Source organism: Labrus mixtus, chromosome 13 (genome assembly GCF_963584025.1).
Source record: "Labrus mixtus chromosome 13, fLabMix1.1, whole genome shotgun sequence".
NCBI lineage: Eukaryota > Metazoa > Chordata > Actinopteri > Labriformes > Labridae > Labrus > Labrus mixtus.
The window spans coordinates 9,775,870-9,791,266 of NC_083624.1; the positions used below are offsets into that span (position 1 = coordinate 9,775,870).

At 43.4% G+C, this 15,397-nt stretch overlaps 1 protein-coding gene across 19 annotated transcripts in view; it reads right to left on the minus strand.

Annotated features, from left to right (window-relative positions):
* Positions 1–15,308, minus strand: part of caska (calcium/calmodulin-dependent serine protein kinase a) — a 117,480-nt gene extending 102,172 nt beyond the window's left edge. For 6 of the 19 annotated variants that reach the window (XM_061053618.1, XM_061053630.1, XM_061053627.1 and 3 more), the window contains exon 1: positions 14,518–15,306. In XM_061053618.1, the coding sequence (XP_060909601.1) occupies positions 14,518–14,576 (59 nt within the window). In that variant the 5' untranslated portion in view covers positions 14,577–15,306. Of the gene's footprint in view, positions 1–14,517 lie in introns of all 19 variants that reach the window. The other 13 variants (XM_061053622.1, XM_061053633.1, XM_061053625.1 and 10 more) reach the window with 4 other exon arrangements.
* Positions 15,309–15,397: the final 89 nt, after the last annotated feature.

Genomic DNA, 15,397 nt, shown 5'->3' on the forward strand with positions numbered 1-15,397 from the left:
CTTAACAAGTGTTGTACAAGAACTTTGATTTATTTCAAACCGATCTAAGCTGGATTCAGTCTGATCCTCTCTGGCTTGATTGCTGATTTCTCCGTCGTTTTTTTATTTCAGCTCTAACTGCCGAGATTGCTTGGCAGCGTCTCCTTCTGAGGAGAGATTTCAATCTCAAAGGATTTCCTTGTCAAACAAAGGTCAATTAAAAGGCTAAACAAAAGGATAATAGACTGCAGTGTCCTATAAATAAGACAGAAACTTCAACAGGCTCCACAGCACATTATCATGGCTGAGAGGAGAGCAGAGAATAAGTAAAAACCAAATCAGTGTGATTATACGCCAGTTGTTCTGTGACCTCCCTCCACATTCAGTGAGCGCAGAGATTTACTGAAATAATAAAGAGCAGCAGTGGTGGAGTATTTACACCGCACTTAACAGCCTCATAAATAAGACTTATATTTCCAGAGAGAGAGCAGAGAGGAGGAGGAGGAGGAGGAGGAGGTGGAAGAAGAGGACGAAGAGGAGGAAGAAGAGGAGGAGGACGAGGAGGAGGAGGGGGAGGAGGAGGAGGAAGAGGAGGAGGAAGAGGAGGGGGAGGAGGAGTTGGAGGAGGACGACAAGTAGGAAGACGAGCTGTAGCCGAGCTGGAGTGTAACTGAAGCAGCTTGGAGAGATACGATGTGCTTTTCCACACTGACTCTGCTCGGCGCCTCTTGTCGCCGTGAGCTCCGGCAGCTCTTACAATGGAGGAGCGACACGGAGCATGTGTCACCCATCTGTCAGACAATATGTCAACACAGACATAACACCAGGCTCGATGTGGCTGCAGCCTCGGCATCGATGTTCCGACAAATATCTAACACCTCCTAACCTGAGCTCTGCACTGCGGTTCTGCAGCTATTTCACACGCAGCTACTTCTTCTACTGTTTTTTTTTCTAAAAGTGCATCAAGAGGCAGGACTGATAAACATCTTCAGTGAAGTTGTCAAAATGTTCCATACTTTGATACTAATCGATACCACATGTTTTAAAACATTACAATCTTTTTAATTGTATTGAGTAAAAGTATTAAAATGTGCCAAAGCTTTAAAGAAAACACAGTCATATTTTGAACCCAAAGCTGCTGCGAGAAAAGAGAGAAAGCACACATTTGATTTTTCTCTGATTTCCGATCTACTGTCCTATCTCTAAATAAAGGCATCAAACTTTTTTTTTTTTTTATAATATGGATACAAAAATAGTCTATAGGCACCAAATATATTGGGCCATTTCTAGTTTTAATTACCAAACATTACAGACAAACTCCTGCACACTGACTAAATTGCACTAATATGTTGCCAACATGTCACCGCTGTCTGTTTTTTTAGGAGACATAAACGTCACTTAAACGCCCCATAACCCTCTTTCTCTCACAGCAGCCTTTAGGTTGGCAATATGTCTGAATATCTTTTACAAATTTGGTACTTTCAGAATCCCATAGTAACCTATAGAAGAACAGCATGTCCAGGAAAAGATGTTACACATATGGCGGAGGAGGGATTTGATATGGTGTGAGAACACAGTGGTGCTTGCAGGAAAAAAATCTTTCACAGCAAACACAGAAACCGCCCACCTGCTCGTAGTTAACCCTAAACATCTGATTTCTCCTGCACACGCATCTTTAATATCAGCGAGCCGGCCAGAGACGTCCATGTTTGGTTTACAGAAAAACACTTTGTGTGTTTGTTTTATGAGAGGGAAAATACTAAAATCTTTGTCTGAGTGGCTAAGATGTATTTTGTATCGCCCTATTGCCAAGGCTAAATGTACACACAACAGAGCAAGGTGGTAGAGTGTGTTCCTCCAATTAACAGGCAGTAAGTTTTAATGGGCTGCTACCCTGTTAGAGCCTGATGTTTTTATAGGTTAGGAAATCACTAAGTGGCAGAATAACACACTACACACTGCTGAGGCTTCTGATACCTTTAATATAATACAGCTGCAGGCTACTGGCTTCTCAAATCTCTTTATATAATGCTCAAGAGATGCTGTAAATAAGTACATTCAATGAGGTAATAACACATTTGTATCGACATAAAGTCACAATCTGCAGAATACAAGCCTGACTCTGTATCAATGTATGATATTTGCACGTATTTCGTTCCTTTATGAGCTTACATTAAACCCTGAGCAGATCAAACGCGAGATGATAAACGGATCTGTCCGTGTTTAGCCAACAGAGATCAATCCTAAATCGCATGTATCGGCCCTGATCCCAATCCCTCAGATCGCCTCAGGAAAGCTGAAATGCGAGGAGTCGTCCGGGGATGCTTCGTTTCAGAGTTCAGCAACTCATTCATAAAGTCAGCAACCACCTTGATCTAAAGAAAGCTGAAAAAAAAACAGTTGAAATGCAAAGATTTATGAGACCTGCAGCTGCAAAAAATTTTAAAAAGTATAGTAGGTGCAAGGAAACTAGTTTGGAATCTGACTGCCAAAGACGATCTGTTTTTATATTTAGTCAAAGTCAAATGTGTTTATTTGGCTTTTATAATTGGTAAAACAGAACCTGTACTGCAATATAGACAAACTATAGCACCAGCTGAGGCTTTAGACTTTAAAAACATTATGAAAGAAATATGTCGATATAGACAAACTAAAAGAAAGACCAGACATGCAGAAGATTGTCCCTGTACCTCCAGCTGTAAATCATGACTAGTGAATAAAAACGATTCTTTGACCTTCCTTGTTGAAAAGAAGTTAATTAAATAGAAACATGTTTCTCAGACAACCATCAGTGTGAGTGTGGAGGGAAGTGTGCAGCAGCAATATATGTTGATCCTTTACTGGCTCACATAAAGCGAGAAATCCATATTCGCAGGGAAGAAGCTCTATAGAAGCGGCTTTAGAAAACACGCTGAATGGAGTGATAAAAATATCATCTGTGACAGCAGTGTACCTGCAGGCCTTTGTGCCAACAACAATAGACCTGCTTATGAGAGAAAGAGACCCTGGGGCAGGAAACAGTTCTACTTCTTTTCATCTTAAAGGACTCAATGTGGAAATGTGTTCTCAATAATTTACTAGTTAAGCCTGGTGTGCTTCAAGGAAGCGTCCCGGATCCCTTTATTTTTTTCTTGTGCACATTTAGGTTAGCGCTTGGTGTCACCTTTACATCTTATCAGAATGCCGTCAGAATTACTTATCATTTCACAGATTTAAAAAATGGGGGGAAAAGCCACTAATAATACAATTCTTATTCATATTTTTAATTAGAAAAAGGTTTTTAATGAAGCCACAAACATTTGAGATGGGTCTAACTCCATGTTTAAATAAAAATAGTTTTTCCCATGATCTCCCTGGGTAGCAAGAGTGGAAAGGTCAAGTAAGGTCAGAACTAAAATCTAATGTTTACACAGCATCACTAGGCAAAAAGAAGAAGTATCAGGATACTCAACAACCAAACGGAGACAATGGACGGAAAGGGGAACCAAATTTACCAAAAATGAAATGTTCACTCACAGCAGATTTCTCTGCCATCGGTGATAACAGAGATTGCATCGTTTTAAAAGTGTTGACAACTTTCGGCTGACTTTATGGGCTGACATCCTGCTCACTTATTCTTATAAAACCTGAACCATGCTTGGAGTACTTTTTATACCATGCTTAACAGAAAAATTAAAACTGAACACATCATGACGACCCATTCAATTCTTCAAGGACTTCAAGGTCCTCGCTCTATGCAGCTTAGAGTTTAGCATTGAAACCAGCAACTGACCGGATCTCAGATCTCATTAGATCACAGCGAAAAACACTCAGGTTCTTGTGATTCTGGCAACATCTCCACCAAAGCCAAGAGTCAAAACAGACTGAGGCTGAACGCTGACGGAAAAGACGGCCATTTCTTTTCCTACTGTGATAAATAAAAAAGACAGGATGTTTTTTTTTTTTTTTTTAACGGATGCAGTGAATTCATGTAGGCTTTTCTATTTCTCTCTGCTACTGTCTGGAACATCTGTGATAACAACACACTCCCATGAAGCAGGATTAGCTTTCATGCAAGACACCGCAGAGAAGGTTTAGAGCAAAGACAACAGGTGACATCACTATGAAGCCTCTCCACATCTGCAAACCATCTTCAGCACAGGAGGCTCAGACTTACTCGAACATTTCTCTTCATCTTCTTTCTCTGAGTAATTCATTCAGAGCACATGCTTAACATTAAGCCCAATCACAAGAACCTTCACCCTTCATTACATGGATGCAAACAGCTCCAGTGAGTGTACCATCAAATTTGAATTCTCTTGAATTACACGGCTGAAAAAGAAAACTTTCAGGAGTTCTGAAGGAGATGTCTTTTCCCTGTGTGCGGCGTGGAGGGTGTTGTTTTTCCACGAGGCCCCGGCTGTAACCCAGGTGACAGTGTTTGCTTTGGCTTTGCAGCATGGAAATTGGCTCAGATTTTAAAAAATTATAATAAAAAAAAAGGCTCTGAATGTACGACAGAAGAACAAAGAAAACAAACTGGAAACAAGAGCATGGAGTTAAAAAAAAAATAGCACTGCAAATTTTAGAGGCTGCAGAAATTACTTCTGGCAACTTAACCCAAGGCCTGGATAACTCAAAAACCACAAGACACTAAAAAAATATATACAGCAATTATGGTCAACTATGATGTCATTTGTATGTGTAAAAGCCAAGGCGACTATATGTACTTTTCTTTCTTCCTCATGTCCCCTGTGTGTTTCTGTATGTGATGAACTTCCTGTTGAATCTCAGTAAACACACCTGACACCTCTGCGGGAGAGCACTCACACACATGCAGGGTAAGGAGGGAAAAAAACCCATAAATAATGCATTAATGAAGGTTCTGTGTGGCCTTGTTAGCAAACAGAAACCCGCTGTGACCTCAAACTCTGAGATGCACGCTCACACATTTAAAACAGTAACTGGAGAATCAGCCCTGTGTGAGTTTTTAAAAGACATTTGAAATAGTCATTTGAGTTTGCCTCTATATATCCTGACAGATTTGAAACGAATGTCGTCTCGTCTGTGTTCATGTCATGCCCTGTTCTCTCTCACAGCTGGATTCATCTCCCCTCCTCCGTCATGATCTGTGTCTGGATGAACTTTCCTGCTGCTTTCAGCTGAGGCTGAGCACGTCTCAGTGTGATGACGTTAGATTGGATCAGTACCCAGATTTCTCTGGTGGACAACAAGTACCGGTTGTTGTTTCAGCTGAGCAGCTCCTGTCCATCTGTCTCCACTGAGTGACAGTTTCGCTGGATCTAACAAGGCACTCTAAAAGTTAGCTGAAATCTGTCTTACTACAGCGCTATGAGCCCAAAATCAAACAGATTTGACTGAGATTTAAAGCCCCAATATGTAACTTTTCAACCTTATTTGAATTTGAATATTTGCTTGTAAGTCCGTCCAACAGCGTAATCACGTTCCTCCTCCTCTGGCTGTTCACACATGAACATCAAAGCAGGAGAATTTTCCTGTCCGACAGGTGGTGGACGAGTCTGCTGAGACAGGACACTTCACACATAAATTCTATTAAGAGGCTGGCTCTGGGTAGTGTACGAGGGGAAAAATGTGTCTGTTTGCGTCCACACAAGCAACTCACCCCTGACTTTTTAAAGAGTTTTGTACAAGTGTGAAAGCAGCTTTGACCTAATCCAACTCATCCAGGAAATATCAGGCAGATTGTTCAATAATGAAAATGAAAGCCAGGTGCTTTATGAGACAGTTTTATTTCTGTACAAGACCAAAGATCATGCAGGGCCAGATCTTATTATCTGTTATATGAGGCCACTTGAATTTTTTATTAGAAACAGTTACTGACTTGCTGGAATAGACCGGGCCTTGAACAGGGTCAATTCTCACAAGGGTTAAATAATGTGCAATATTTTTAAATCATATCAAATGCTAACATATCAGTGAGTAATGTCTTTCTAAGAAACAGTGAATTCAAACTCTCTCTGGGTTTGTTGTTCTCAGCTCTGCGTTCACACTGACAAGACAACGCTTCCTTCTACTCATTCAGAGGCTCCAACACGTTTCACTCATTCCGAAAGCCGGAGCAGTATAAATCTACATAATCCAAGCAACTCTCATGAAAAAAAAACTTTTCAATGACTGTATAAAACCAGGGACTCGGTTTTTAATAAATGTCCCAAAATACTTGTTACAGTTAAAGGCTGTCTCAGATGAGAGCCTCTGTGATTAGAAACTCGGACAGACACTTTCTCCGGGACCTCTCTCTCTCTCTCTCTCCAGCCGAGCAAATTAAGATACTGCACACAGAAAGTTCAGGTTCCTCAGAGACAACATTTCCAGACGATCCCAAAAGAGAGCTGTCACAAGTAATGTGCTCCAACAGCCCAGATCTGGAAGACCTTTAGAGAGCACCAAACTCAGGTCACAGCAGAGGGACGAGCCCACAGACAAGTTATAGTGAGGACCAAGAAGGACACCGACATAACCTACAAACTCATCCTCCTCTTCCTCCTCCTCCTCCTCCTCATCCTCAGTTGGAGACTATATGTTCCAAGGCAACACATTTCCGCAGATTGAACAGATGTTTAAATGCAGACTAGTCAACTAAAGGGAATGAAATATTCAGAAACAGTCAGAATTGAGCAAAGACTTTATGGATGTGTGAACGCAGACAGCAGAATATTTCACTCTTTACTTTGAGTACCCAGACAGACAGTTACAATAAGGCTAGTGACCGTCTGAGAATTGATAAGCACCGCTTTATTAGTTTAGAGTAGGGATGTGACAATTCACTCAACTCACGATACCATTCCCTCTCGATTTATTTTACAAAATGAGACTGTAGACAAATGATGACTGAAAAAGATTCCTGTAGGGGCTGCTAACTCGCTTGTCAGTCTGTTTTCTTTTTCTCAACAAGGGGAGGTGATTGGAGCTTCTCATGTTGGTTGTGCTATTTATGTAGCTCCCGGTCTTCTTGTAATATTTGCTCACAGTTTTTGTCTCGTCTGTTATCTTCTCACCTCTTTCGTTTTCTGTCTTGGGGAAGCCAAAATGTTTCCACACCTCCGATTTAAAAGACGGTGGCGCGTCCTCAATTTCCAAACCTCGCTCTACAGCTGCCGACGCTCACCATATTATTGGGATTCATTTTTCAGAGTACAGATGTGAATCTTGGCGACTTTGAATGGATTCATCATGATTTTACGATTCATCTTAACATCCCCTAGTTTAGGACATCAGCTTCATGTAAATTTGGAATTCTGCTGGCAGAAAACAGTCAGATTTGACGTCTTTAAATGCACTAAATACTCTCATGCAGGATCAGAACCGTATCAGAAACAGGAAGAGGAGCACTCTTGAGTCTCTGGCTCAGAAACGTCAGTAAACAAACCGACAGCAGATGAAGTGTGACGCTAACATCGCTCGCTCTTTTTCTGCTCAGTGTGGTTTTTCCCTCCAGTTTGATGAGGATGGATAAATATTTTAGTGCTGGAGTGTGAGATCTCTCTGCTATATCATCTTTGTGTAATTGTGCGTGATGGAACCAGCCTTTCAGCAGATTTTCTTTTTCAAACCCCGCAGAGACGGTTAAGATCATACAACACACACACACACACACACACACACACACACACAGATACACACACTGCAGGCGGAGTCTCTGGAGACAACAACGTGTGTGTGTGTGTGTGTGTGTGTGTGTGTGTGTGTGTGTGTGTGTGTGTTCCCCCAAGGGCCTGGACCTCATTCAGTCATACGTTCGCTCCACATTGTTGCAGCATTATGGCTGAAAAGACATTCTCTAATTGGATGCTGTGCAGTTGACTCCCAATTAAAATGGATTTATTAGTCTGTAGCTAAACAGGGCTCGTTAGAGGAAGGGGGGGGGGGGAACGTCCGTGTGTCTGCAAGCCTGAGCGTCTCTGCCAAACACACACATCTCAAAACGCTGAGGAGACAACACAAAAACAGTCTCCTACGTCGAACATAAAAACACTCAGGTCTGTACACAAAGCAGAGTTTAACCCACTGACCCACAGCCCGGGGTCCGCTGGGGGCCCTGATGGGGGAACTAAGAAGCCAGATTAATGTGTTAGAGAGGTATGTGGAGAGCGCTCTGCTTTAATCCAACCACATCTCTGGAGTGTTTTCAGCTGCACATGTAACTGCATGTTAAAGACCTCAATGTAAATAACCTCCCGCAGAACAACCTCTTTAAACCTCTGGAGTTATTTAGAGCACAAATGTGAGTGACCGCTAAGCAGCGTTAGCTACTCTCGTTCACCATCATCGATAACAAACAGAGCCGCACGGATCACTCAGAGACAAGATGTGGTGGAGCTGCCTGCCCTGATCACTGTCTCTGTCTCACACTTTTTATTAACCCTAACCCCTAACCCGAATACGTTGTTGCGTGAAAACTGCTTCAACTAGTTTCTATCTTGCAAGTTACCAGGTTGTGTTCAGCTCCCCTTTACAGTTCTGTGAAAAATATATAACATCTACATCGACATACTAGAAAGAAGCTAAGCTAACGTTAGCTGCAGCTCAGCTTTGAGACCCCTGGAAGAGCTATTAGTGCCAACGCATCAGGAAAAGAATGGCTTTTTTTCTGTGTTTATTCTTCAAACTGGGAGGATGACACCTCTTCACATAATTTTGACTCGTGTTACTGAACGTGTGGTCGATGAAAACTGAAGAGATCCTGACAAATAAAAAAACCAAGCAGACAGGCTCAGCTGGATGTGCAGCCCTCATGAAGGTGTGTGACAGCGTTGGAGAAACACTGATTATAAACATAAAAACACTGATGCTACACCCTTAGCTTGCAGCGGACTGTTGTTGTGACATGAAATAAACCCTGAAAGCAGCTCTTTTTTTTTTTAAACTGTTGTGACCTGCAGAAGCCAGAATATGTCAATGAAATGAGCACACAGACATTTGCCTTATAGGCTGACGTTCTGGTAAGGCAGAGAAGAATGGATGTCCATTGATTTTTTTTTATTTGAATGGAGCTATAGTTGTCCTGATGATGGCTGATTCCAAACTTTAAGGCTGTAAAGAGGACATTTCAGATCTTAGAAATGCACAAAACCTCAGCAGAGAAAGTGCACAATTTACTGAGCAGCACCTTGCCAAAACAAAACACTCTCCACTTCCTGAGGGAAAGGAGTAAATGAAGGAGAAACACTGATGAGCTTGAGTCATTATTTGCATAATTTCTCCACACAAGGCTGCAGAGAGGCGGCAGAGGAGCGGTGAGCGAGCAGGTAGTTCGCTCTCTGAGGATTGCAGGTGACGTCAGCTCACTCCGGGAGCTGAATGGGAGACATGCACGCTGCACCTGAGTCAGAGCTAAGCCTCAGGCACTGGGACACACTAGTGAACGAACACACACACACACACACACACCTCCTTGGGCTGAGAGTTATAATGATGTCAATCTTTATGCAGCCCCCCCCCACCCCCCTCCTCCTGAGTCTCCTCCCGGCCGTGAGGTATGCAAATGTAGGGTAATTCATTTTCCTGTGAGTGCAGCTCTGCAAAGATGTATGTTGTAGGACAATGTCCTTTGTTTAATCTACACACTGAGTCCAAACAGGGAGGACGGGGGGGCCATTGATCCACTCAGCTGAGTCATATTAACGCTCATTTCTGGCTCCATTAACAAGCGACGAAGGCCTCCATGGTTCATGCAGAATCTCTCCATGGCCTTTAACTGTGGCATTAATGACAGCACGCTGATACTTAAGCCGTCAGTAACACCCTTTGAAACGATGTACTGAAGAGTCATTCTGAAAGACTCGCTTTGCAGAGTTTAAAACCTGCCATGCTTTTTTTTTTTTTGCTGTCGTATTGCTCTGCAGAGAAAAAGAAAATGCTGGTGATTCCACTTTAAAAGTGCAAAAAAATCTCCCCCGGGGTTTTCTGGCCGGATCATTTGGATTCTCGACTCTCTTCGCGGGCAGCCCGTCGCTGTGCATGTAAACACAGTCAGTGTTGTCAGCAATTGTGCGTTTCTCCCAACTCAAGAAACATCCTGACCTGAACGCAAACACGTGACGCTGCAGTTTGCGCTGTTGCAGTGAAATTAGCATCGGCTGTTGTCACCATGTATTATCTGCAGCACAGTTTAGAGCTGCGAGGACTGAAAAACAAAAGAAAAAAGATGCATCTTTCTTGCACTCTCTGTCTCCATGCACAGAGCTGTGCAACGTCCCTGCTGTGAGGAGCACACACGCACAACTTCTTCTTTTCTTTTTTTTTTACCGAACCAGAAAAGAGCGAGGCCTGAGGGCGCTGGATGTCTCTTAATGTGTGAGTCAAACTAATGGACTGCTTCCTTCTACTGCGCCCCTGACCTCTCCTGCTCCCTCACTCATCCCAGACCTCCTCCTCCTCCTCCTCCTCTGCCCATCCTCCAGCCCCGGATATTTACTCTTCTTCTTACAGTACTAGCTTCTCTTTTTACTCTCCACTCCTCATTCTCTTTTTTTCTTGTGTGTGTGCAGGAAACAGAAGGACAACAGGAGGATCAATCCGACAGCAGGACAGATGTATGTGAACACGTGGGTGACAGACGGGGTTTAGTGCGAGGTCATTGCTCTAAAATAATACAAACACGGGGCTAAATCTAGCTTGTGCATGGCCAAATTCTGCAAAAATAAGAACACAATTATAGGGTGGATCCCGTTTTCTGTACACCTATAAAAAAAAAAGACTAAAACCAGTGAGCGCAGTGTGCTTTCCAGGGATTATACAGGGCCTGTATGACCCTAGAGGACACCCAGGCCGCTGTAACATGCAGGGCGTGGGCGATTTGAAATAGACTGCGGTGTTGTCGTTTGGTCGGGATTCCCTCCAGTTAATCCAGTCCCTGTTAGGATAAAAAAAAAAAAAAAAAACACACACACACACAGTTTGTGCTCGAGTGCGGTCTTTAAAAAAAAAAAAAAAGACGCTGCAGCAGCTCCTCTCAGAGAACAGCAGGTCGGCTGATAAAAGGCCGCTCCTCCGTCCGTCTCTCTCTGCGAGACTGTAAATCAGAGACGATCTCAGGCAAATACGAAGACGAGGAATGCAGCTCAGAAAACCGAGAAGAAGAAGAAGAAGAAGAAGGGGGTTTGTTTGGAGGAGGCGATTCAGATTAGGCCTTAACTCTTTGAAACAATGCTCCAGATTCAGATTATTTTATTGATCCTGTGAGAGAAGAGAAATCAAAATATAACAGCCAAGGACTTCTGAGTATCACATCATCATGTTGTTTATTCATCAATGACATCTTAACGTTACGTGTAAATAATATAACAAAGAGTACGGTTCAGACTGATTGATGGATGAAATACAAAACACTCTGCAGATTGGCTGCAGCCAGGAAATCATTTTTAACACAATTCTTAAAAACTAGAACAGCTATTTTTGTTCTTGCAACAGAATGCTAAGACTTCATTTCCTACTTTAGTTAATGAACTCATTATGTCACATTAGCCCAGTGAAGGTAGGGGAAATAAATCAATACAGCATAGTATCTCGATATTATGTGTGGCGGTATTATATCGATTTATGGCCGCCACGTATCGATACTTTTATTATATTAACAGCAAATATGCTTTTTTAATTTCCATCTGCTGAAGGTTGCACAATTCATTTTGAACAAGTTGCATTGTTAAAAAAAATTCATGTTCAAGTTCGATCAGACTGAAATACTAACAGTTCAGATTGAGAGGAGCATGCAGCCTTTAACAGGGTTTTCCTTTTATCTCAGTGTCGGTCCGTGTGTGAGCTCGACTCCATTGTGTGTAGAAATAAAAAAAAAAAGACTGACGAGAGATGAAGAGACTGAGACTGAACAGTTCTTCATTTAGTTTGATTTTGTGGACTTAAGAAAGTTAACTTGCAATATATTGTATCCCGATTCTCAGCATATCACAAAATGTTTAAAATCGAGTATCGTGATAATATCATACGGTGGGGCCTGATGCCCAGTAAATAAATAAAAAAACTCAAAGGAACGTGCAGGCAGATGCAAAATAGCTGCATGCAGGAGATTGTTTATTACATGATCCTTTTTCAATCTATCTCCAATTAAAAACTTTTTACAGCTTGAGTCGTCACTCTCTGAGCAACAGAACAAAAAGAGATGTGAAGCATTTGAAGATGCTCATTCATCAGAAAATGCAAATGTAGGTTTCTGAGGGTTAAAGTGTTCTTCTGCTGCATAAAGACGCACGTTTTAAGTTTGATCTTTTTTCTTTAATCGTGAAGGGATGACAGTGAAGGAGCAGTTCTTGCGTGTGTTTGAGTGAGAGAGAGAAAGTCACTGTGCGGGACGAGCAGGGCTCACACACAGTCTTCAGGCTTGCCTAAACATGCAGCGAGCAGCGGCGGCAGGTCTTATCAGCCCGTCAAACAGTCAACCATCTCTGTGACACCGCTCAAGTCCCGAAAACCAGTCAGCCTGCTCCCACTGACTGACAGGCTGCTGATTCACATGGAGCTTCTGTTTGTACGCCCGATGAAGTGCTTCATTCAAGGCCAACAGTTTGGATGACACAGTCTCTTATTCATGCATCGTTCAAAGCAGAAACAGATCCTCTCTCTCTCTCTCTCTCTCTCTCTCTCATTCAGCTGTCTGAGCTGCATGTGAAAACAAAGTGTCTCTCTCCCTCAGCGTTTACCGCCTCTCTTCTTATAAAGCGCTCTGGTATCAGCTGGGAAAGTCCCAGGTGAGTGTGTGTGTGTGTGTGTGCTGCAGGTATGACAGAACAAAGCTGAGCGCTGACAGCAAATAATGGCAGAGGGTGGGTCATCATCAGATTTGAACAGTGTGCCACTTTTAACCGGTTTTAGTTATTAGTCATCCCAGACGCAGCATGGGAGAGTTCACACACGAGCTGAAAGTGTCACAATAATCTCTGTCTGCTTCACACTGGAATCAGAAGGAGAAAGTAGGATTACAAAAAGGAAGGAGTTGTAGCATCCAGATGTTTTATTCACCTGTCACATTCTGCAGCATGAACTGTTATCCAGATGGGGAATATCTTGGGGTCTAAAACTGCCTGGCACATACACCATGAGGGGGTTTGAGACCCGGAGACCCGAAAACCCTCATGTTCAATAAATTAATCTTTGGTTTCAAACTTTTATTGAAGCCTCAAAACCCACAAATGTTTCTCTTGTTTCACAAATGATAGATGATAGAGGTACAAGCCATCAAAAGATATGAGTCAGTCAGAGAAGAGTCGAGGTGGTTTGAGATCATCATCTAAATTTACTCAATTTACCCCCAGCAGCAGAATTTGCTGCATTTCTTTGTGGTTATAAAAGTTATTAAAGAGTCAAAGAGGGTGTGGACTGTGTATGACATAAGTAGCGATTTAAATATGTGTGTGGGGCATTTTTACACATTTTTAGAGATTTAACAGAGTCATTGACCAATTTTAAACATTTATTAAAAAATGTTGATTGCTAGCCAAATTAGTTTCTTGTTGCTGCCTTAATTGCATCCAGTTTCTATCCTTTTTAGGAAGAATCCTTTCATCTATTTACTTTAACACAGCCAAGTGGTTAGCGTGCGTCCTCCAGGTCGGAGTCCACCTTTGGATCCTTTCCTGCATGTCACTCCCCACTCTCGGACTCCCCGATATCTGACTCTATCCACTGTCCTTTCTCGAAATAAAAGGAATAAAAGCCCCAAAATACACCTCTAAAAAAAAGAATGACCAAGACCAAGCTGCAAGATGAGGGGGGAAAGTGAGATTTTTGTGGGTGGGATGAGGGCCCCAGACCCCCCAAATCTCTGTGCACATCCCTGCTTATTGCATAATATCATTTTTATGTTGCAGATGTATCCATTAAACGCTTGATGCACGCTTTGTGTTTGACCATAACTTCATTCTGGAGTAAATCACTTACACCACAACCTCAAGATGAAATGCTGGGACTTCCCCTGTGCAAACACATTCCCAACACTGTGAATATTACTCCAACCAGTCTGGATGAGACCTCCGGTGCTCTAACCACGACCAGATGTGCGATGTGCATGACTCATGACGCTCTGGTGCCCTGCCCTTTAATCTCTGCAGCAAGTTGCCAACTGCCACCAGGTCAAAGAACACGGCTGCATGCCAACAACTGTGTGTCTGCAATTATTGCACACGAACCACGCAGGATGAGGGGGGTAAATACTGCCACAGCAATAAAGGTTCTTATCGTAATGTTGGATTCCAGCAATAAAAAGTGGGAGTGCAACAACTGCTATTACGTCAATATGCATTCAGAAAAAGACAGTTATCCACCTGTGCTTAATTGTTGTGCAATAGACCTGAGTATATTCAAATTATATACAATTACAAGACAGCACAAATAGCATTAAGGTCACTCACAACACCTTTAATTATAGCTCCTTACCGCGCTTTGAGTGCGTGCGTAAGTGCGTGAGTGTGTGCGTATATCAGCCAAACCCTCGGGATATTACGAGGAGCTAATTGGAAAGCTCAGGTGACCAGCGGTGAAATAAATCAGCAATGCAACACTTACTTGCCGATGACCTCGCACAGCTCGTACACATCTTCAAAGAGGATGTCGTCGTCCGCCATAGTCCAACCGACCCCGGCTGGGGAAAAAATGATTCCCCCCCCCCTCCCCAAATAAGCGTCCCAAGCCCGGCTGTGCTCCTTTAGAGGAAGCGGCAGCTGAAGAGATAGAACCGTCCAGCACCGTCAGTCGGTAAAGAGTTCCACAGAAAGGTTGTTATATTCCAGTTGTTGGCTCCTCCGTCGACCCCCCGCCTCCTCCTCCTCCTCCTCCTCCCCCCCCCCCAAAAAAAACCGCTGCGTCGCGGTGGGTGAATCGGCACGCGGGGAGCTCAGTAATCCAGTTGGGGTGTCCACCGGTTCGGCCCCGCCTTTCCCACAGCTTCCCGGTAACCCGTGTCAAAAAGCAACGCATACGTGGTTGTCAAACATTATAGTAACTCCTCCGCCGGTGTGTGTGTGTGTGTTTGTGTGCGTCGCCTATGGATGTGTGTGTTCTCCTTCCGACACCGGGTCTAGTATGCCGAGCACAGACCCGCTGGATTGTGTAGGCTACACCAGGCTCCTGTTACAGCACCGATCCAGGTGGGTTACGGTGATCCTCACTCCCAGAGCAAGCCACACTTTTTCTCGGGGGGTGCACACAAAATCCACACGCCGTGAAGGCTTTACTGACGCACGGTGGGAAGTCCTCCACGCCCCGTCCAGAAGCTCCACCACTGCCGGTTCGGAAACTCTTCCGTAGCCGCTGGTTTGTGTCTTTTCCCCCCGAACACTGTCGCCCGTCTGCCTGCCTGGACGTTCAACTCCACGGAGCTTCCAGAACACCAACAAGCCCCGCCCACACGCGCGTTATGAAACTGTTCCACTCTCCTCCATTCGGG